The following is a 21,659-nucleotide window of genomic DNA, read 5'->3' on the forward strand; positions in this document are numbered from 1 at the left end:
TGTGCATCATTTAAAAATATCTCTATTTAACTATGTAGAGAGAAAGTGAGGGAGAGAGAAAAGGTTTTCCAACCCAATTCATGCACCAAATGGCCTCAACTGCTGGTTAGAGCCAGGCTGAAGCCAGGAGCCTGGAGCTGTGTCAGGGTCTCTTGGGTTGGTGCAGGGGCCTGAAGCTTTATACCTTCTTCTGCTACTTTAACAGGCATGTTAGCAGGGAGCTGGATGCAAGTGAAGTAGCTGGGACTTGAACTTGTGCTCACGTAGGACGTCCATTTAACTTGTTTTGCCACAGTGTGGCCCCACCAGTGCAGTTCTTATTTGTGAGGTCCAGGATCTGATTATAGGAATCAATAAATTTGCTGGAGTTTAAAAGCTACAAATTTCAGTATGAACAAAGTTTAAACTAGAACACGTTTAAAATTAGTTTTCAGGGCTGTTGTGGTGATGTTGTGTGTTAATCCTTAGCCTGTAGCACTGGAATCCCATATAGGTGCAGGTTCTAATCCCAATTGCTCTACTTCTGATCCAGCGCCCTGCTTAGGGACAGAGGATGGCTCAGGTCCTTGGGCTCCTGTACTCATATGGGGGACCCAGAAGATGTACCTGGCTCCTGGCTTCAGATCATCACAGCTCTGGCCGTTGCAACCATTTGGGGAGTGGACTAGTGAATGGAAGATTCTTATTTCTCTCTCTCTCTCTCTCTTCCTCCACTTCCCTGCCTCCCTCCCTGCCTCCCTCCCTCCCTCCCTCCCTTTCTCTCTATAAATCTGCCTTTCAAGCAAAAAGAAAGAAAAGTTAGCTTTCGTCTTCCTTCTAATGACTGGTACCCCATCGAGGCTTTGGTGTAGAGTATAGCCAGAGGGCTTCTCTGCTTTCTTCAGTACCCTCAGTCAGCTTCTGCCATTTTCTGTTTTGGTGTTAACCTTGAACAAACCATATCTCATGTCATACTCTGATTTCTCCCCAGGAAGCAAAATTAGGATCATGTTCTTTAGTTGCTTAGTTGCTGCCTGCCTACATTTTAGTGTTAATTTTAAGGGCCAGCATTCTGCTGATCCCACATTGAAAAGTGCTAATCATTCCTTAGGCATTTTAATAGCTCTTTTTGTGGGGGTAGGGGTATAAAATTCATGGAGTCATTTCCAGTTGTCGCTCATGAAGTTAAATTCATATCCTTGTAATGCTTTTAAAAATAGAGTTTAAAGAAATGAAACAAAAATAGCCCGGTGGGAAGCAGGTTGAGGCCAGCATTCTCTGGATGGCTTCTGGATGGCTTAGGCTGGTGGAAGCTGTGACGGAGGTCTGCAGTGCTGATGCGCTCCACTGCGAGATGGTGGGATCTTACGGCCAGCAGTCTCCTGTTTCAGTTACTCAAATAGCATAGGAAGCTGTGGCTATAAGGTGGAGTGCTACTTTGGATAGACTGAAACTTCTCTCTCTCTCTTTTAAATTTAACTTTTAAGATTTGTTTCATTTTTATTTCAAAGGGAGAGTTACAGAGAAAAGGAGAGATGGAGATTTTCCATCTGCTGCCTCACTCCCCAAATGACCACAATGGCCAGAGCCTAGATGATCCAAAGCCGGGAGATTCTTCCAAGTCTCCCATGTGGATGCAGGGGTCCAAAGGAGTTGAGGCATCCTCCACTGCCTTCCCAGGCCACAGGCAAGGTGCTGTATCAGAAGTGGAACAGCCAGGACACGAACTGGTGCCCACATGGGATGCCAATGTCATAGGTGGAGGCTTAGTGTGCTGTGTTACTCCATTGGCCCTGGAGAGTTTTAAATTTTTATTTGGAAAGAGAAATTTTACAGGGAGGGAGGGCAGGAAGTCTGTGACTTACTCCCCAAATAACCACAATGGCTAGAGTTGAGATGATTAGGAGCCAGGAACTTCTTCCATGTCTCGCACTTGGGAGAAGGGGCCGAAGGACTTGGGCCATCCTTTGATGGTTTCCCACTCACATCAACAGGGAGGTGGATTGGAAATGGAGCAGCCAGAACTCAAACTGGCACCCATATGGGATGCTGGAAGCACAGGTAGAAACTGAATCTACTACACCTTGATCCTGGCCCCAGTTGACACAGATTGCTTACTCAAAGCCTAGCATCATGAACGTCCTCATGAGAGGGCTTGTAAAAGTTTTTGGAAAATGCAGTTAAAAAAGAAGTTAATTTTGGTGCAGGATATTCTGAAATCTGTACATACTTTTCTGATAATGTACATTTTCTACAAGCATTTTGGAAGACCCTGTGTAGGGTTTGATTTAATTGCAAGAAGGTAGACACGTGGAAGTCCAAGGCTCAGAGGTGAGCCTTCTATAAATTATATAAAAGAGCAAAGAATTGTATGTTTTCGAGCAGCATAAAAGGATTTGTATTATGGTGTACTGGGTTAAGCCAGTGCCATGCCAGCATTCCCTCTGAGTACTGCTGCTCACTTCCAGTCCAGTCCCCTGCTAATGCACCTGGAGAACAGTGGGAGATGGATCAGGTGCTTGCCACTGCACCCACATGGGAGACCCTGGTGGAGCTCCTAGTTGCTTAGGTGCAGCCATTGCAGCCATGTGGGAAGCGAACAGCAAGTGGAAGAGCTCTGTCTCTCCCTGTCTCTGCCTTTCCCTTTCAGCAGCTCCACTTTTCAATTAAATAAATCTCGAACGAAAAAAAGGAATGCTTAAAAAAACTCAGTTTTAGTTACATTAATGTATATTTTATTTGTAAAAGACTTAATGTTTGGCCTGTTAGCCATGTACAGTTTTTCATTGACACTGATGATTAGAAGTAGGGCAAGACTCCCTTCCCATATCTGTCTATCTGTCCGTCCATCTACACACTAAGGTTATATATAAGGTTAGTAAATTATGTATAATTTATATATAAATCTTCCTATATTAACATATGTATAAAGAGTAACTCCCCCAAAAGGAGGAAGAAAACCTAGGAGAATCTGAGGAATTTGAAAGTAGTGATAGAGTAGTTTGGAAAACACATTGGCATGCAAGAGAAGCAACGTGCATATCAATTTTTCCCAGAAGCACATGTTTGAATATCAGAGAACGAATTTAATATCAGCATAACAAATCTGAGGTTTTGGCTTAGATTAGAAAGCTGTTTGGTTTCTGGGTTGCAGAGGTGGGACCTGTGTCTGGAGAAGTGGCTTGAGGGAGGCGTTTGCCAGCGCTGTCTCCTCTGTGGCAGGTGCACTGGATGCAGGCAGTGGGAGTCAGTGGAAATAGCAGTGGCAACAGCTGTTAGGCTGGGGGTGATGGGCTGGTGGAGACCCTTGGGTTACTCTGCAGCTCCTTTGCCTTGGCTGTGGACAGCAGGGGACATGGAGCCACACATCAGTCCACCTGCTTGCTTGTAGCGGGAATTCTTAACAGAGAGGTTCCTATAAAGTGTTGAAATTGTGCCTGAAACCTGTGTCCTGGCCTGGGTGCAGAGCAAGGAGACAAAGCTTCGGGCAGAGTTTTCCTGAAGGATCCCTCATCTACATGAAAAAGAGCTGCTGCCATGTTTGTGGAGTTTCTATTTTTCTCAGAAGATTTAGCCATGATTAAGGTTTCTGTTAACAAAACTTAATATCCTCTCCCTCCACCAAATGTTTTAAGTTTGCATTACTTAGGGGCATATTGCTGTGGCAATATCTGGTAAAGCTGTTGCCTTCCCGGGCTACAGTCAGGGAGCTGGATGGGAAGTCGAGTAGTCGGGACACAGGTCATCTTCTGGTACTCTCTCAGGCACATTAACAGGAAGCAGGATCAGAAGTGGAGCACCCATACGGGACGCTGTTATTGTCAGTGGTGGCTTTAACTGCGTGTGCCACAATGCCAGCGCTTCAAGTGGCATCCTAACTGCTCTGCCAAACACCTGCCCCTAAATGGATCTCCAAATTCCATTTTTCACCGTGGGGGTTCTTGAGGTCTGAGTCACAGATGGATGTGTGTGTGTGTGTGTGTGTGTGTGTGTGTGTGTGTGTAGGGGTGCTTATTGCCACACACTACATGGCCTTTGTCTGTTCCTCCTGCCAGGTTCCTGGGACTTCCCTCAGCGAAGATTCTCTATGCCTACAACCCCAGCCAGGACCGCGAGGTGGTGGTGAATTCAGTGTTTACAGCCGCCCGGCATTTCCATGTGCCTCCTGTTCACTGCAGGGTGAGTGCTCCTGCAGGCTCTGCTGGCTGGCAGTCCGCCAGCGCCTCGTGCTTGCCTTGGCCCCAGGTGTTTGTTTTCTGTGCCCTGCCTCCCACTTTGCCGCCACCTGAACCTCTTCCTTCAGTGTGTTTGCTTCAGCGCTTATCTTGTCAGTTACCTGTTTCCAGAAGAAATCTGGTGGCTGCCACTGGGAGGGAAAATTATGAGCGTTCAAACCACACGGTCATATAGAACATGGCTTTTGTGTGGTAGAAGAAGGGTTTTTATGTTGTTCCTTGAAGTTGCTGCAAATGCACATTATAAGTGCTCAGTCCCCAATACACATGTGCAGTACTGACTACTCTGCCTTCGAGACCTAGAGAAAAAGTTGGGCCATTTTTCTCCCTGGAACAGTGAGAGGTAGTGAATGCCTTCCTGTGATTTTCAACGAAATCCAGAGCTCAACCCCCACTTTCCTAGTACTTTAGATTTCTGACAGTGGTCTTCAATAGTATGTATTTATTGTTTAAAAAGGGTTATTTAGAAGTTTTACACACACACACACACACACACACACACACACACACACACACACACACCTACCCCTTCCTAGCTCTGGTTCATTCCCCAAATGGTCTCAGTGGCCAGGCTTGCACCAATCCAAAGTCAGGAACCAGGCTGGGTGTCCCAGGGGCCCAAGCACTTTGGCCATCTTCTAGTTCTTTCCCAGGCACTGACCACTGCAGCATGTATGGGATACTGGCCGTGTGGGCAGTGCAGGCAGTCCCTTAACTTGCGCACCACAATGCTGACCCCTAACTTTTAAAGATCCTAATTGTTGGTGAGTCTTTATTTTGCTTACTCTGTCTGTTGGTCCTTGTTCCTGGCTCTAGGCTGACGTGAGGGCAGTGTTGTACAGAGAAGCCCTGTGTTGGGCTGATGGTGTCCTGGCACCTGCCGGTGGTACAGCTGTGTGCCTGTGTTGATTGCTGTCTGTGCAGCCTCGGTGGACAGGGACAGCTGAGCACGTGGGTGTGGGAGCTGAGGGAAGGCCCAGGGCTTCTTCCTGTGGTGACAGGCCCCAGCAGCCGTCCAATCACGTGTCATCTCTGACACACTGGATTGTCAGGTGTGGATCACTTTGGGGACTCTCAGGGTTCCTCTGTGCCAACTCAGAGGTGTAGGATTTGCTAATGTCTATTAACACAAGTTGTGGGAAAAGAAATCTGTAAAAGACCGGCCATCCCAGGGAACTTTTGCAGTCGGCTAATCAGGTCCCTGTCTCTTTCAGGTGATCCCAGCAATGGGAAAAACTTCCTTCCGAATCATTTTCTTGCCCACAGAGGAAGGAAGCATCGAAAGTTCTTTATTTATTAATACCTCTTCCCATGGAATCCTTTCCTATCATGTAAGTCACTTCACCCTTTTGCACATCATCTGAATGTTAGTAAAGGGTTTAAAAAAAGTTGAAATTTTGTCCCCTGGTTTGTGCTGTTAAAATACGAGCAGATTTCCAGCCGCCTGGAAAGGGAATTGAAAGGTTATGAGCCTCTACCACACACCATTTTGAAGCTGCCTTCAATCACTGTTGGTGATGTCAAATTGTCCAGTGTTCAGTCCCCTGCCCCACAGGGGAGGTGGCTGTCTTCCATGCTGACACAGATCTGTGTCGCCTACTGCTGCTCTCTCAGGGGTTTTGTGTAAACACAAGGAAATCTCACACATGGTTTGCAGGTACAAATGACAGCAGGTTTTCCAATTGAGGCTGTCAGCTCTTGGCAGTCCTGAGGGAGGTGCTGTGGGGCACAGCTGAGATGCTGCATGCCCCATTGGTGGCTCAGAAAAGTTCTCTTGGGGAGGCATTGCCTGTTGGAGGGTCCCCAGCATCCGGGAGTACACTGTTGGTGGCAAAGCACCAGAAAGGCAGTGCAAAGAAACTCATTGATGTGCAGAGAAGCAGGACTCTCCCTGAACTGGGACCTGTGATGTCTTTGGTAGCGTGTGGCATCCTGTAATTTAAGTATTCAATTGTTTTCATGGCTGGTGCTTCCTGGCTTCCACTGGACACACGAGCCCATCTTGTGCAGTGTGCAGAGATGCACAGCTGTGAGATGGTCACCTTAGCCACGTCATGCTTTCTGTAGACAAAGCTGAGCCTGTAGGCCTTGGTGATGGAGACAGGCTCTGCCTACAGAGGTGTCTTTGCGTCATGGCCCAGAGGAGTAATTGTGACTCTTTCCCTGCAGGTATCTGGGATTGGCACTCGCAGAATCTCTCCGGAGGGCTCTGCCAGGCAGCCAGCGAATGCTTATTTTCTGCTCCCACAGGTCCAGAGCATTCAGCTCTCCCAAACACAGGTCATTTTCATGGATTTACTTTGAATGCCTTGGGCAAACTCGGTAACCATTTCTGTATCTTTTGCCGAGTCTACACAGCTGTTTTTGCTTGGTTAGAATTGGGGTATTCCTGGTTCCTACCTTTAAAGAAACTGTGTCTGTGTGTGTGTGGTGTGTGTGTGTGTGTTTGTGTGTGTGTGTGTGTGGTGTACACATAAAGACAAACACTAGGTGTTGTAAAGCATCAACAGTATATGCATGCTTCTTTTTTTTTTAAAGATTTATTTTTATTATTTTTTTAATTGGAAAGGCGGATATACAGAGAGGAGAGACAGAGAGGAAGATCTTCCGTCCAATGATTCACTCTCCAAGTGAGCTCATTGGCCAATGCTATGCTGGTCCGAAGCCAGGAGACTCCTCTGGGTCTCCCACGTGGGTGCAGGGTCCCAAAGCTTTGGGCCGTCCTCCACTGCCTTCCTGGGCCACAGGCAGGGAGCTGGAAGGGAAGCGGGGCTGCCGGGGTAGAACCGGCACCCATATGGGATCCCGGGCGTGCAAGGCGAGGACCTTAACCACTTGCGCCACCGCGCCGGGCCCCGAGCTTCTTTTTTAAAAACTTACTTTTTGTGTGTGAAACCAGGAGAGAACAAGGTTTACATTTCATTCGACTGTGAGCAGACTTGGTCTAAACTTTCTTTCTTCCTGGAGCTTCTCTTCCAGTAGGGGAGATAAATAAAATTCTCCAGTGTAGTGTTTAGGAATGCTGTCCCAAATTGATCATTGTTAGGGATTTAAAAATTTTATTTGTTTGAGTATCAAAGTTGCAGAGAAAGAAAAGGCACAAGGAAAGGTTTTCCATACACTGGTCCACTCCCCAGGTGGCCGCAGTGGTGGGAGTTGGAGCAGGCTGAAGCCAGGTGCTCCATCTCCATCCATCCCAACCCTGCAGTCCATCTTCTGTTCCCTGGCCATTAGCGGGGAACTAGACAGGAAGTAACACAGTTGGGACACGAACCACTGCCTAGGGATTTTTAATATCATTATTTTTCTCTTCTAGTTAAGATTTCTTTCAATTTACAAATTTAGGTAAAGTTTAAATCTTAAAACTAGTGGAGAATGGATTGAACTGTTTTTAACATATTTTTGGGGTTTTTTTTTTTGAGAAGTAGGACAGAAAGTGAAAGAAATAAAGGATGTGTGTAAGAAATACACAAACACACACACATGTGAAAAGGACACTCCGCTTCCTGTGAGTTCACGTTCCAAATCCCAGCAAGAGTTAGGACTCAGGCTGCATCCAGGAGCCAGGAACTCAGCACAGGTGTCTACCATGAGTTGCAGAGGCCCAAGTACTTGAACTCTTGCCTGTTCCCTCTCTGGGTGTGCATTCACAGCAGGCTGGAATCAGGAGTTGGGGACCTGAGAGTTGAACCAGGTGCTCTGATATAAAATGCAGGCATTGTTTGGTAACTGAATCACTGCGCCAGACACCTGCCCTGAGTGTCCTAGCTGCTAGACCAAATGTCTGGTCTTACTTATTTTTGGTAGCTGTTTTGAGATGCCATTCACATACCCTAAAATCTGCTCATGTAAAGTATATAATCCTGTGGATGGTGTTGTATTAAGCCATAGTCTGCAACACTGGCATCCCATGTGAACATCAGTTTGAGTCCTGCTCGATTCCCCATCCAGCTCCTGGCAAAAGATGGGCCAAATACCTAGGCTTCTGCCTCCTACGTGGGAGATAGGGATAGAATTTCTGGCTCCAGGCTTTGCCTGCTTCCACAAGCCTTTGCTGTTTGCAGGGTAAGTCAGCAGATGGAACATCTCTGTCTCCCTCTGTGTATACATTCTGCTTTCCATGTAAATGAGCATTTTTTTTCAAAGTGTGTAATCCATTGGAATTTTTAAATGTTTTTTTTTTTGTTTGTTTGTTTGTTTTATGTCAAAGGCAGAGTTTGAGATAGAGAGATCTTTCATTTGCTGGTTCACTGCGTAGATGATTACAATGGCTAGGCTTCTTCCAGCAGCTTCTTTCAGGTCTCCCGTATGGGTGCAGGGGCCCAAGGACTTTGGCCATTCCCTACTGCTTTTTCAGGCACATTAGCAGGGAGTTGGACTGGAAATGGAGCAGCCAGAATGCACACTGGCACCCATAGGTGATGTCAGCATTGCCAGCTGCAGTCTAACCTCCTACACCTGTGATGCTCAGTGCATTCAAAGAATTGGGTCATGATCACTGCTGTTTAGCATTAGAACTTTTTCATCATCTCTTTCCCTCGCAGCCATGGCCTCCAATGGCTTGTCTATGTCAGACATTACATATAAATATTGTGTGTGTGTGTGTGAGAGTGGGAGAGAGAGAGAGGGAGAGAGAGAGAGAAGGAGGGAGACAGAGACAGATGGATTTCTTTGCTTGAGCATATTTTTCAAGTTTTCATCTCTTTCATTCCTTTTATTCCAACAATATATCGCTGTATGGAGAGACAGCACAGTTTGTTTTCCCATTTGTTAATTGGGGAACATTTGGGCTGTATCCCTTGTTTTGGCTGTCCTGACAACTGTTGCTGTGAACGTGTATATGTGAGTTGGTGTGGATGGGATTTTATTGCACTTGAGGTGTCTCCAGCAGGCGTTTTGCTGGGTCATCTGGTAATCCTTGCTTGGACGTTTGGAGGAACCATGCACCGTTTGCTAAAGCAGTTGTGTGGTCTTACCATCCCCACCCTCACCAGCAGCGATGGCCGCTAAGGATTCTAGTTTTTCCACGACTTTGCCAGTACTTGCTATCTGCCCTTTTGGTTTGTGATACCCACCTGGGTGGGGATGAAGTGACACCTGCTATGGTTTTCATTTGCATGTTTGTGAAGACCCCAAGCATCTTTTATTATGAGTTCCTTGACTGTGTGTCATGTAAGGAGACATGTCTTTGTTTAGCATGTCCTGGGGCCGTTTTAAAATTATGTGGTTTGATTGCAGAAGAGGTGAGTGTTCTGAATACGGGCCCTTTATCAGGTCTGCGGTTTGCAAATGCAGACACAGTCATCATTTTCCCGATGTGCTCTCTCACATGTGGGAGAGTCACAGCTCATCTCTTTGGTTTGTTCTTTTGTCATGTTTAGTTTCAGAATCATTGGCCAAAAGGCTTAGTCTGGGTTTGGGAAGCTTGCCTGCTAAGTTTTCTCCTAGGAGTTCTATAGTTAATTTCGTATTATGGTTCTGTAGCTAATGTGAGGTTTGTGACTTATTTTGATGTGAAGGCTTAGTATATAATGTGAGGGGTCCCTAGTCACAGTTTCGCATGTGGATAACCATTCTGGCTTGTTGAATGGTCTCGGCATCCTTTCAAGCCTTTCGTCTTTAGCTCTTCGCAGATTCCCCGTTCTGTGGGTGGCGTTAGGTCATTTCCCAAACTGGCTCTGTTGAAAACAGCGTTCCCAGGTCTCCTCCTGAGACAGCCAGCCAAAAACCAGTTGAACATGCTTGAACATGCTTGTTTTTGACTACTTATTTTCATTTTATTTCAAGACGGAGACCTTCCATCTACTAGTTCACCTCACAAATACCCACAAAGTTTAATACACTTAAAAATGAAACAATTATCTGGGCCAGTGAGTTGCAGCATTTCAGAATAGTCTTCTGCCTGTGGTGCCAGCATCCCGTATGGCTGCTGGTTCATGCGTTGGCCCCCACATTGAGGTTTCACATAGGGGAGCCTGTGTCTGGCCTTTTCTCATACTTCCTTTTGATTGCTTGCTGAGACAGCAGCTAGACATGTTAGGTAACCAGAATCCCTTGGCTCAATACTGCTTTTGCTACATCTTGGGGGATTTGATTTTTTGTTTTTATTTTTATTCATTCAAAAAAGTTTTTGTTTTCTTATTATTTTCCTCTCTGACACATAGGTCACACAATAGCATCATTTACTTCAGGAAGGTCTTTGATTTTTTAAAAGGATTTATTTATTTTTATCGCAAAATCAGATACACAGAGAGAAGGAGAGACAGAGAGGAAGATCTTCCATCTGATGATTCACTCCCCAAGTGACTGCAACGGTTGGTGCTGTGCCGATTCGAAACCAGGAGCCAGGAACCTCCTTTAGGTCTCCCACGTGGGTGCATGGTCCCAAGGCTTTGGGCCGTCCTTGACTGCTTTCCCAGGCCACAAGCGGGGAGCTGGATGGAAAGTGGAGCTGCCGGGATTAGAACCGGCGAGCATATGGGATCCTGGGACGTTCAAGGCAAGGACTTTAGCTGCTAGGCCACCGCCCCGGGCCCTGATTTTTATTTCCTCAGCAACACATTGGTCATTTAGTAGCATGTTATTTAACTTCGTGTTGTAAACATTCTATTTTTCTCTCTGTGGTTGATTTTGTTTTATGACCTTTTATTGAAGGGGGTGTATCGTAACTGTATAGTAGAGACTATCACATACAGATGTGAAGATACAATGCAGTATGCATCTCTACTTTCAAAGCAAAGATGGATTCCTAATGAAACTATTGAATCTACCCTGACAGTAGCATGCTGGACTCTGCCACTGTCCATACCTACAATGTAGGGATATACTTAAACAACAGAATGATGGGCTTATGACTGATTGTACTGACATGGGGCAATGGAGGAGGAGGATTGGGAGGTGGGGGAGGAAATCCCGGAGCCTGTAGAACTGCATCATGGAATAATATCATAATTACATAAATTTTAAAAAAAGAAAGAAGGAAGGACAGGAGAGGGGTGTTCAGGGAGGGCGAATCCTTTCCTTGTGCTATCTTCTCGTTTTGTGTTCTTGATCCTGTGATTCAGACCAAGGAGAAAATCCTGTGTTTTCTGTCTCTGCCTCCAGTTCCCCATGCCTGTCCCCTTCCTCTCAGTGCCAAGCTTTCCTCCAGTTCTTTGGTTGATTGCCCTTGACATGCTGTGCTGTTGATTTCTTGTTAGGAACTTCTGCAATGGATCAAATTCTCCGATCATGTCCTCCAAGGCCGCACTAATACTCTCAGTTATAAGTTTACTTCCTTTTAAATTCTTTTAATCTCTAACAACCAATATAGTTTCTATCAGAGGTTTTTTGATGGGATCAAGTAATTCCATCTTGATGCTCCAGTCTGAAAACTGCAAGTATGGTGGAGAATTGATGTCAGGTGTTAGGGTGCTGCTTGGGCCCTCTGCATCATTTTGGGAGTGCTGGATTCAAGGCCTGGTTCCACATTGCATTCTAGCTTCCTACTGATTCGCACCCCTGGAGGCAGCAGGTCCTCAGGTCCCTGCCACCCATGTGGGAGACGTGGATTGAATTCTGAACTCTGGCTTCAGCCTGGCCCAGCCCTGGCCAGTGTGGGCATTTGGAGGATGACTCGGTGGATGGAAGATGACTCTCTCAGTCCTTAAAGAGAAAGTCACAGCAGGCAGACCAAGGGTAGATGTTTGGACTGGCAGCTGAAGTGCCTGGGTTCAAGCTTCACCTCAGGCTCTTGATTTCATGCTGAGGGGGTTCTAAATGGCAGTGGTTAGGTTCCCACCATCGTGTAGGTGACCAGGTTTTGAGCTTGTTTCCAGTCAGTACTGACTGTTGTAGGCATTTGGGAGTGAACCAGTGGATGGAATCTAGCTAGCTTGTTATCTCTGCCTCTTGAGCAAATCAAGTAACAAGATAAACACATCTTTAGAAGGATTACCATTCAGAGTCTGCTTCTGTAGAGATGCATGGGGTAATGAGTAAGTTGAATTCTAAAATGAGACCAGACCTTGATGCGGTTACCTTAACCTCCTCGTGTCTCCGTCTGTCCATAAAGCAGAGAATGCTAGTCCTTCCCGGGTAGGATGCTGTGGTTATTAAATACATCCATTCATGTAGACTAAAATACTTGACACATAGCTAAGATATGTTTATCAATTAAATTTGTTATTAGTTTCATTGCTGTGAAACTCTCAAGGAGAAGCGTAGAATTCAGATCCAGTCTCCTGGCAAGACATCAGAGTTCAAGGGTGTATAGTCTCCTATCAAATTATCTTGGCCTGTGAGTTAATGTGTAAAGAATTTGAAATCCTGTCTCTGCGTCAGAGAGATTGTTTCTGGCTGGGAGCAGCTGGGAGAGCTTTGCCAGCTGCGGCCCTCGCCTGCTCTCACTACAGTTAATGGCTTTCCCAGAGTGCCAGAGCTTACGGTAGTTTATTATTAGCTCTCCTGAGCCTCTGTCGAGTTTATAATCTTAATAAGACACAAGAATATGAGCTTGCTAACCTCCCACCCATCAACTTGGCCTCACTCTATCCTGGTCCTGCACACACTAAGCAGAATTGTTACTGTTATGTCCCGTGTGGGGACTGTGCAGAGTTCATGGAAAATGGAATTATAAGTTGGTGTGAGAAAAATTGGGACAACAACGAGTATGAGGGGAGTACGGGAAGTTGGTGGAGAATGTTTATTGCACAGGGATTTAAAAAATTTCCTGTGACAGTATAATATTTTTTCTTAAAAAATTTTTTTTTAAAGTGATTGTATAAAAAGGAGGGAGTTAGGAGATGGGGAGGAAGTATTTCTATAGGCCTGCTTGCAGCAGCATGGGCTGGCCGGGAGCTGAAGTCAGAAGCCCAAAACTTAATCCAAGCCACCTTGTGGGTGACAAGAACCCAGTTCCTTGTGCCATCCCTGCTGCTTCCCCGGGTCTGCATGTGTGGGCAGCTGGGGTCAGGAGCCGGAGCCTGGAGTTGAACCTCGGAATGCAGATGTGTTAACCATTGTCTTCAGTGACTAGACCGATGGTTGACACCCTGGACTCACTTTGGAACTCCATTCTTTTTTTTTTAGATTTAATATGTTTTTATTGGAAAGTCAGGTTTACAGAGAGAAGGAGACAGAGAGAATGATCTTCCATCCTCTGGTTCACTCCTCAAGTGGCCGTAACAGCTGGAGCTGAGCTGATCCCAAGCCAGGAGATTCTTCTGAGTCTCCCACAGGCGTGCAGGAGCCCAAGGTTTTGGGTTCCATTGTTTTCCCAGGCCACAAGAAGGGAGCTAGATGGAAAGTGGAGCAGCTGGGATAGGAACTGGCGCCCATATGGGATCCTGGTGCATGCAAGGTGAGGACTTTATGCACTAGGCTGCCGTTCTGGGCATGGAACACCATTCTTATCATGAATGCTTTCGAAGTCCCCTCGTGTTTGCCAGAGAGAGGGAGGGAAGCTGGGGAGAGAATGCCACTCGGGTGTCTGCCTCAATCTGTACCCATTGTGCAGTGTCTCGGTTTCTGCATGTCACCCTAAGGAACCACCTGCCCACCCTGTAGATGGCCCTGGGGTTCACTGCCCGGTGCTCAGGGCAGAGCAGAGGTTCGCTTGCCTAGTCGGTGGGCGGTATACTGCTTGTGCCCTCTGCATTGTTGCCTCTTTCTGGGGACTGGCAGTGCCAGGAGCCTTCCCTTTGGGTGCCACTTTGTTCAGCCGAGCTTCATTCCCGGCAGATTGTCAGAGGGAGCTTTTTGTACTTGGCAGGCTGGTATGCTGGGGGTCTGGTAGGGACAGTGTTTGTGCGCTGCCCACTGTCTCTCTCATGAGTGCAGGGGCTCATAGACTGGGGCTCTCCTCTATTGCTTTCCCAGGCCACTAGCAGGGAGTTGCATCAGAAGTGGAACAGCTCAAACCAGTACCCATATGGGATGTTGGCATTGCTGGTGGGGGCTTAAGTTGCCCTGTGCCACAATGGAGTTTGTAGCAATTTAACCAGCTTCCTGAATTGGTCTCCTTTTTTCTGAACTTGTCAGTGCATGCCTTTTTTTTACTTGTTTGATTTCTAATCTAGACCTCCCTCCCCCACCCTGGTGTTTCTCTAGATTTTTTTTTTCTTGTGAGTTCTTCTGCATGGAGAGAGAAGAAATTAATTTGGGCTTGACAAAACAAGGCTGTTGTTCAAAGGGAATCTTCTGTTTTCCTCCCTGCACTAGGGTAGTGTTACCTGGGCGCTCCTTCCCTATCAGACGCGCCATCTAAGCCAGGTCCAGGTTCAGTCCTGCCTCTGCCCTGCTTGCTGTTGACCAAGTCCTGATTCTAGAAATGTCTCAGATGTGCTCCCTCAGGATGTGAGCAGTACATGATTTGCCACCAGAAGAGTATTCTGATCATTCTACGCTCCACTGTGGGTGATCCCTCCCAAGCCTGACAGGGAGCCCTCTGAGAGTCCAGGGGATGAGGGGTGCTCCCCAGTTTCTCTTAGGAGGGTGTGGCTCGCAGCTCCCAGAACTGAATCCTGCTTCCTTGCAGGGGAAGGACTCCAGTGAATCCAGATCTTGCCTATCTTCCTTTAGTAAGCACCAAGTTACACGAGAGGTCTTTAAAATCATGGGAAGTATGCATTAGGAACAAACTATGCATAGGTTTTAAACTTGTCTTCTGATTCCATTTTCACACAAACTTCTCCAGTGTCTCCAAGTTAGAATGTATCCTCAGGTAGCTCTCCACCCCCTCATCTCAGTCCCTTCTTGTCTGTTTGACCTGGCCTTCGACATTCCCTTTCCTGTGTCAGCTCCTCTCAGCTCTTCCCTCCTGTTTCTGCTTGTGTTAAAATATATATGAATACCATATAGACCATTGTTATCACCTTTATGTGTACAACTGAGTGGCATTAAGTACTTCCACACTATTCATTGTTCAGTCTTTGACTACCATCGTTCTCCAGAGCTTTCTCGTCACCTCAAACTCCACCCTCAGTAAGCAGCCATTGTCACCACCTTGTTCTACTTGTGAGTTGCCCGTGTAAGTGACATCCTTCAGTACTTGTCTCTTGAGTCTGACTGACTTTGCTGTACGTAGTACTGTCAGGGTTCATCTGTGTTATAGCACATGTGAAAATTTCATTCTTCAAGATTTATTTACTTGAAAGCTGAAGTTACAGAGGGAGAGGGAGAAAGAGAGAGAGAGAGACAGAGAGAGAGAGAGAGACTCTTCTTCCATCTTCTGGTTCACTCCCCAAATGACTGCAGTAATCTGGGACTGGGCCAGGAGAACCAGAGCCTTGAAGGTTCTCGGGGTCCCCCACATGGATGTGGGTGGGCCATCCTCTGCTGCCTTCCCAGGTGCATTGGCAGGGAGCTGGATGAGAAGTAGAGCAGCCAGGATTCAAGCTTGTGCTTACATTGGATGCTGGTGTCACAGATGGCAACTTTACCCAGTGCACCACAATGTCCTGCCCCAGATTTCATTGTTCTTAATACTGAATGGTATTGCATTGTATATAATTTTTGAATGGCCATGGTATCTTTTAATTCCATTTTCATGAGCTTTTTCAAGCTCCCTTGTATGTGTGTGTATGTGTGTATATGTGTGTGTGTGTGTGTGTGTGTCTATCTCTCATTTTGTTTTTCCATTCATTCCTTGAAGGACTTCCCCCCTCCCTCTTCCTTGGTTATTAGGAATAATATTGTGAACCTGGGTGTGCAAATACCTCTTTGTGTCCCTGCTGTTCATACCAGAAGTGAAATTGCTGGATGGTAGGGTGATTCTGAACTGCTTTGAAAAATATGTATTTATTTATTTTTCTTGGAAAGGTAGAATTTCAGAATGGAGAGACAGATCTTATATCTGCTCATTCATTCCCCAAATGGCCACAACAACCTGAGCTGGGTGACAAGAACCCAAGGACTTGGGCCCTCTCAGACCATTAGCTAGGAGCTGGATCAGAAGTGGAGCAGCCAGAACTTGAAATGGCGCCCGTATGGAATGCCATTGTCACAGGTGGAGGATTAAGATGCTAATCCACTGCATGGGTCCCTAAATTATGTTAATGATAGGTGGTGATCCCTGCGTCCCACCATGGTAGCCTCTTCTGCCTGGATCCCCTCCACAGCAAAGCCTGGTAAAGTAACAACTGTGTCTGTGCTGCTGCCTGCAACGGTGTGTTGTGTCAGCCTGTTTTGGCTGAGCCGGGGTCCTGGGTGAGGGCCTGAGCCAAATCCTCAGCACCCACCTGCCATCTGCTGGAGGCCCAACATCAGAACTGCATAAAAACAGCTATCTGCCTTTGGCCTGGGGGCCCCATGTGCTGCAGTACACATTCAGGTGAATCCCCTGCCCTTGCGCCATCCTGGGACCCAGGGCAGACCTTGGGCCTGGCAGTGAAGGGACCGCATCCCAGGTGAATGTCTGGGTTCCAGTCATGGTACACTCCCAATTCCAGCTCCCTATGAACATGTCCCCGGGAGGCAGTGGGTGATCGCTCAGGGAGTTGGCTTCCTGGACCACATGCAAAGGTCTGGATTCGTTTTTTCAGGTCTGGCCTGGCCCAATCCCCGCAGAACGAGACAACTGGAGTATGAACCAGTGGATTGGAAAGTTTTCTCTTGGGCCATCCTTCCACTTCCTTTTCTCCCCCCTCTTAAATAAATAAATCCTTAAAAATAAAAGACAAAACAAATACTACTATTTCCCAAAAAGTTATTATTATTGCATTTAAAAAAACCAAGTCTGAAGACTGGGGTGTTGTACAGTCTGGGCCACCTCCACTTGGTCTTGGCTGAAGTCTAATCATCAAGAACGAGTTCATATTACTTTTTGTCTGTCAGGGTTTCTGGCAAAATTACTGTTTTTTCCCAGGGTTCTGATCCAGTTGTGAAATAAGACAACAAAAATCTCAAATGGTTCAGAAAAAGAGAAAACACTTTTTACTATAAACCAAAGTGCTAAATGGGAAGAGGAGCTTCCTAATTGTTTTAATGTGCAACAAATTCTTCCCAGACATCTAAAGTGTTTGCTGCAGAATTTTACTAAGTAAACATAAGGATTGTATATGAACATGAGAAGTCCTTGTTGCGGGCCTGCCTTGAGTCTGGTGGTCCGTCCCCCCTGGGGTGGGCATGGCCTTCCTGAATTTGGCACCTGTTCTGTGAACGAGGCAGCCTGGTCTTAGAGTGGGTAGAAAACGTACCCAGGGTTTTTATGGCTGAAGCTTGACCTTGAATTCTGTGTTCATCACCAAGCCTCTTAGCCACAGGTGCCTTTTCTAAAATGGTGTGAAAGAAAATTGCTATACATGTGCATCCACCGCCTTTTCCCTAAAGCAACTAAAAAACGCTCGTGTCAACCAGTCCCCAGTTTTTTTACCTGGATTTTTGTGAGTGGTTCTGACAACAGGGGTGAGTTCTGTTTCCGTGGTTAGTATCTGATTAATAGAAGGGTAGAGGAGAGACCAGTGTCATGTAGTTTAGCAGGTATAGCTGCCACCTGTGATGTCTGTCATCTGGTGTGGCCACCACTTCCAGTCCACCTCCTCCAGTCCACCGGGAAAGTCAGTGGAGGATGGTCCAAGTTCTAGGATCCCTGGCACCCACCTGGGAGACCCAGACTGCTGCCTTGCCCAGCCTAGCCCCGCCCAGCCCAGCCCCAATCCCAGCCGGTTGGCAGCTATTTGGGGAGTAAAATCAGAGGATGGAAGAGCTCTTTTCCTTTTTCTTTCTTTCTGTCACTCTGTTCCATTAAATAAATAAATAATTCTTAATCACAAAGAGAAAGGGAGTAGTCACGCTGGGGGTTGAAATGCAGGTGCCTTCTGTCAGCCCTTGCTGATGTCAGCTGCACATGCCTGATACATGAGAAACACGGGCCTGCACGTCTGCACGTTCCCTCGTGGAGCCTGAGTGTTCTGTGGAAGGGACTTGGGCAGCTCTCATGGTGTGGAAGAAGACCCTTTGTCGTGAGGCCCTGCCACATACAGCTCAGTGTGTGTGTATGTGTGAATATGGGATGGGGATTGCATTGATCCCACACTTGATGCAGAATCTGTTCCTAGTGAAAGGGCATATTAGCATGAGAGGCTTATAAAGACTTCCAGAATTTGGCCTTCAAATTTGGAAAAAGAAAAGGAGGGAATAAAATTTCAGAATGGCTCAGCTGGCTAATCCTTCACTTCCCAAGTGCTGGCATCCCCATAGGGCCGCTGGTTTGTGTTCTGATTGCTCAGCTTCCCATCCAGCTCCCTGCTTGTGGCCTGGGAAAGCAGTCAAGGACAGTCCAAAGCCTTGGCACCCTGCATCCTCGTGGGAGACCTGGAGGAGCTCCTGGTTTCAGATTGGCTCAGTTCTGGCCATTGCTGTCATTTGGGGAATGAATCAGCAGATGGAAGATCTTTCTCTCTGTCCCTCCTCTCTGCAATCTGCCTTTCCAGTGAGAACAAATAAATCCTTGAACAAATACAAGAAATAATAAAGAATATTTCTTAGATTGGAGTTTATAAATGGAAGGATCTCGTGTGATTGTATCAGCATCGCTATGCTTCTCGTGTGCTGTTCATCTGTCTGGGTTAATGATCACCATATACTTTTCTTAGGATATGTACCCTTTTAATGAATTCACTTACTTTTAAGATCTCTTTATTTTTTTAGTTGAAGCCCAGGAGTTATGGAGTAAAAGAACAGAGAAAGATCTTCCATTCGCTGGTTCAAAGCCCGAGACAGCCACAATGGCCAAAGTTGGGAGGCAGGAGCTTTCTCTGAGTGTCCCACATGGGTAAATAGGCCCAGGTACTTGTGCCATCCTCTGCTGTGTTCCCAGGCCAGCAGCAGGGAACTGGATTAAAAGCAGAGCATCTGGGACACAAACCAGTGCCCATAGAGGATGCCGGTGCCCCAGGCTGACTCTTAGCTTGATACACTACCATAGGCTGTGCTTTATGCTTGCTAAGTTGTCATTCAGGGACTGGGCTTGTGGCGTAGCTTATAAAGTCATCCACTGTCTGTGACTCAAGCACCCTGGACGAGCACAGGTTCAAGTCTCTGCTGCTCCATTTCCCATCCAGCTGCCTGCCAATGGCCTGAGAGAAGCAACAGAAGATGGCCCAAGTGTTTGGGCCCCTATTCCTCCCAGAATGAGTGGGATCCATGCTCCTGATCCTGCCTGGCCCAGCCTGGCCCAACCCGGCCCAGCCTGGCCCAGTCCTAGCTGTTGTGACCATTTGGAAGTGAACCAACAAATGGAAAATCTCTCCTCTCTCCCCACCTGCCTCAACCTTTTCAAGTTAATTAATTTTATCATCCAAACGATTTTGGACTTTCAATTGAATTTTTTTAAAAAAGATTTATATATTTTTATTGGAAAGGCAGATCAGATGTATGCAGAAAAGGAAAGACAGAAAGATCTTCCATCCACTGGCTCAGTCCCTAAATTGCTGCAATTGGCAAAAGCCATTCCGGAGACAAGAGCTTCTTCTGGGTCTCACACGTTGACTTGGGGTCCCAAGGCTTTGGGCCATCCTCTACTGCTTTTCCAGGCCATAAGCAGGGAGCTGGATGGGAAACATTAATTGGCAGTCATATGGGATCCTGGCACTTGAAGGGTGAGGATTAGACTGTTGAGCAGTTGCAGTAGGCCATATTTCTATTTTATTGACTGCTGCATTCTATCTCAGTGTGTGTGTGTGTTTTAAGATTTATTTATCTGGGGCCCGGCGATGTGGCCTAGCAGCTAAAGTCCTCTCCTTGAACTCACCGGGATCCCATATGGGCGCCGGTTCTAATCTCGGCAGCTCCACTTCCCATCCAGCTCCCTTCTTGTGGCCTGGGAAAGCAGTCCAGGATAGCCCAAAGCTTTGGGACCCTGCACCCGTGTGGGAGACCCAGAAGAGGTTCCTGGTTCCTGGCTTTGGATTGGCGCAGTACTGGCCGTTGCGGTCCTTGGGGAGTGAATCATCGGATGGAAGATCTTCCTCTCTGTCTCTCCTCCTCTCTGTATAACTGACTTTGTAATAAAAATGAATAAATCTTTTAAAAAAAAGATTTATTTGTCTGAAAGGTAGAATGATAGAGAAAAGGGAGTGAGGGAGAAGCAGAGAAAGATCTTGCACCCCTTGGTTCATTCCCAAGTGGCTGTAGTGGCTGGCACTCGACCAGGCTGAGCAAGGAGTTGCATCTAGATCTGCCCTGTGGGTTGGCAGGGACTCAAGCAGTTGGGTCATCTTCTGCTACTTTCCCCAGCTCATTGACTGGGAACTGGATCGAAAGTGGAACAGCTGGGATGTGAACCAGCAGCTGCAATATGGGAGGCTGACATCACAGTCCACTGCTTCACCCACTGTGTCGCAACCTTGGCCCTCAGTGTGGTCTCAGAATGAATGAACCCAGCAGGAATAGACTTTAGCCTACTGTGCTTCGCTTGGAAAAAGACCAACTCGTCTTAGACGCTTGGCAAGTTCTCCTGGTTTTCCACTGGGAGCACAGGACCCTTGAGACCCTGCCAATAATCCTTTCAGGCCATCGTGTAATGAGACAATGCTATAGAATGTTCAGGACATATTATGCATGGAGTTAGGTTTTGTTGTAGCCATCAATGTGAGCGGTTTCTAAAGCAGCGTTAGATCTGTGTGTATTTTTCTTCTGTGGTGTGCCTGGACACTGTGGGTGTGGACACCCTGCCGTCCCACAGGGGCATCAGCTGTGGCACACCACTGTGTGTGGGTGTCCTAAGGCCTCCTATTTTGGTTGTAGTTTTTTTTTTAAAGATCACAATAGTTTTGTTGTTTTTACCTTTTGAAGAATCAGCAGGCTTCTGGGGGCAGTTAGAAGGTGTTGGAACTCCCCCTTGTGGGATTCTGAAATATCCTCTACAGCTCATGAGATGGAATGTTGCTGCAGTACCCTGTCCCTCAGCCAAAGATCTGAAATGTAGAGTGCTTCAAAATCCGAACTTCTTTGAAGCGTCCAGCTGATGGTGAATCCTTACTTAAAATGGCAATCTTTAAACTCATTCATCCAGAGGCTTACCAAGAAAAATAAGACATTGGTGTTATGATAAAATCATGGCAAAGTCCTAAGTTTGGATTTTTAGCATCTGTTCATATGAGGAAATTATTTTAGGGGAGAGAATTACCTTGCCATGCTAAGATCTTAATGCACTTTTCCTCTTTTTAAGATAAGTTACAGGGGCTGGCATGTGGCACAATGAGTCAAGCCATTACTTGTAATTCCAGCATCTCGCAAGAGCACTGGTCTGAGTCCCAGCTGCTCTGCTTCTGACCCAGTTCCCTGCTAATGTGTCTGGGCAAGCAGCAGAGGATGATCCAAGTGCTTGGTCCCCTGCCATCCGCTTGGGAGGGAGACTGGATAGACGCAGGCTCCTGGCTTCAGCTTGGCCCAGGTTCTGCCTGGAACAGTTATTTTTTAGAAAGTGAACCAGAGGATGGAAGTTCTCTCTCCCCATCTCTGCCT

The 21,659-nt window shown here is 46.7% G+C and overlaps 1 protein-coding gene across 3 annotated transcripts in view; it reads left to right on the plus strand.

Annotated features, from left to right (window-relative positions):
• The window catches only part of TMEM131L (transmembrane 131 like), a 171,990-nt gene that overhangs the window by 91,810 nt on the left and 58,521 nt on the right, over nucleotides 1-21,659 (plus strand). For all 3 annotated transcript variants that reach the window (XM_040966894.1, XM_040966895.1, XM_040966896.1), the window contains 3 exons: nucleotides 4,035-4,158; nucleotides 5,429-5,545; nucleotides 6,384-6,494. In XM_040966894.1, the coding sequence (XP_040822828.1) occupies nucleotides 4,035-4,158; nucleotides 5,429-5,545; nucleotides 6,384-6,494 (352 nt within the window). The remainder of the gene's footprint in view (nucleotides 1-4,034; nucleotides 4,159-5,428; nucleotides 5,546-6,383; nucleotides 6,495-21,659) is intronic.

The sequence above is a fragment of the Ochotona curzoniae genome, unplaced genomic scaffold (genome assembly GCF_017591425.1).
Source record: "Ochotona curzoniae isolate NIBS_2020 unplaced genomic scaffold, NIBS_Ocur_1.0 scaffold_4506, whole genome shotgun sequence".
Lineage (NCBI taxonomy): Eukaryota > Metazoa > Chordata > Mammalia > Lagomorpha > Ochotonidae > Ochotona > Ochotona curzoniae.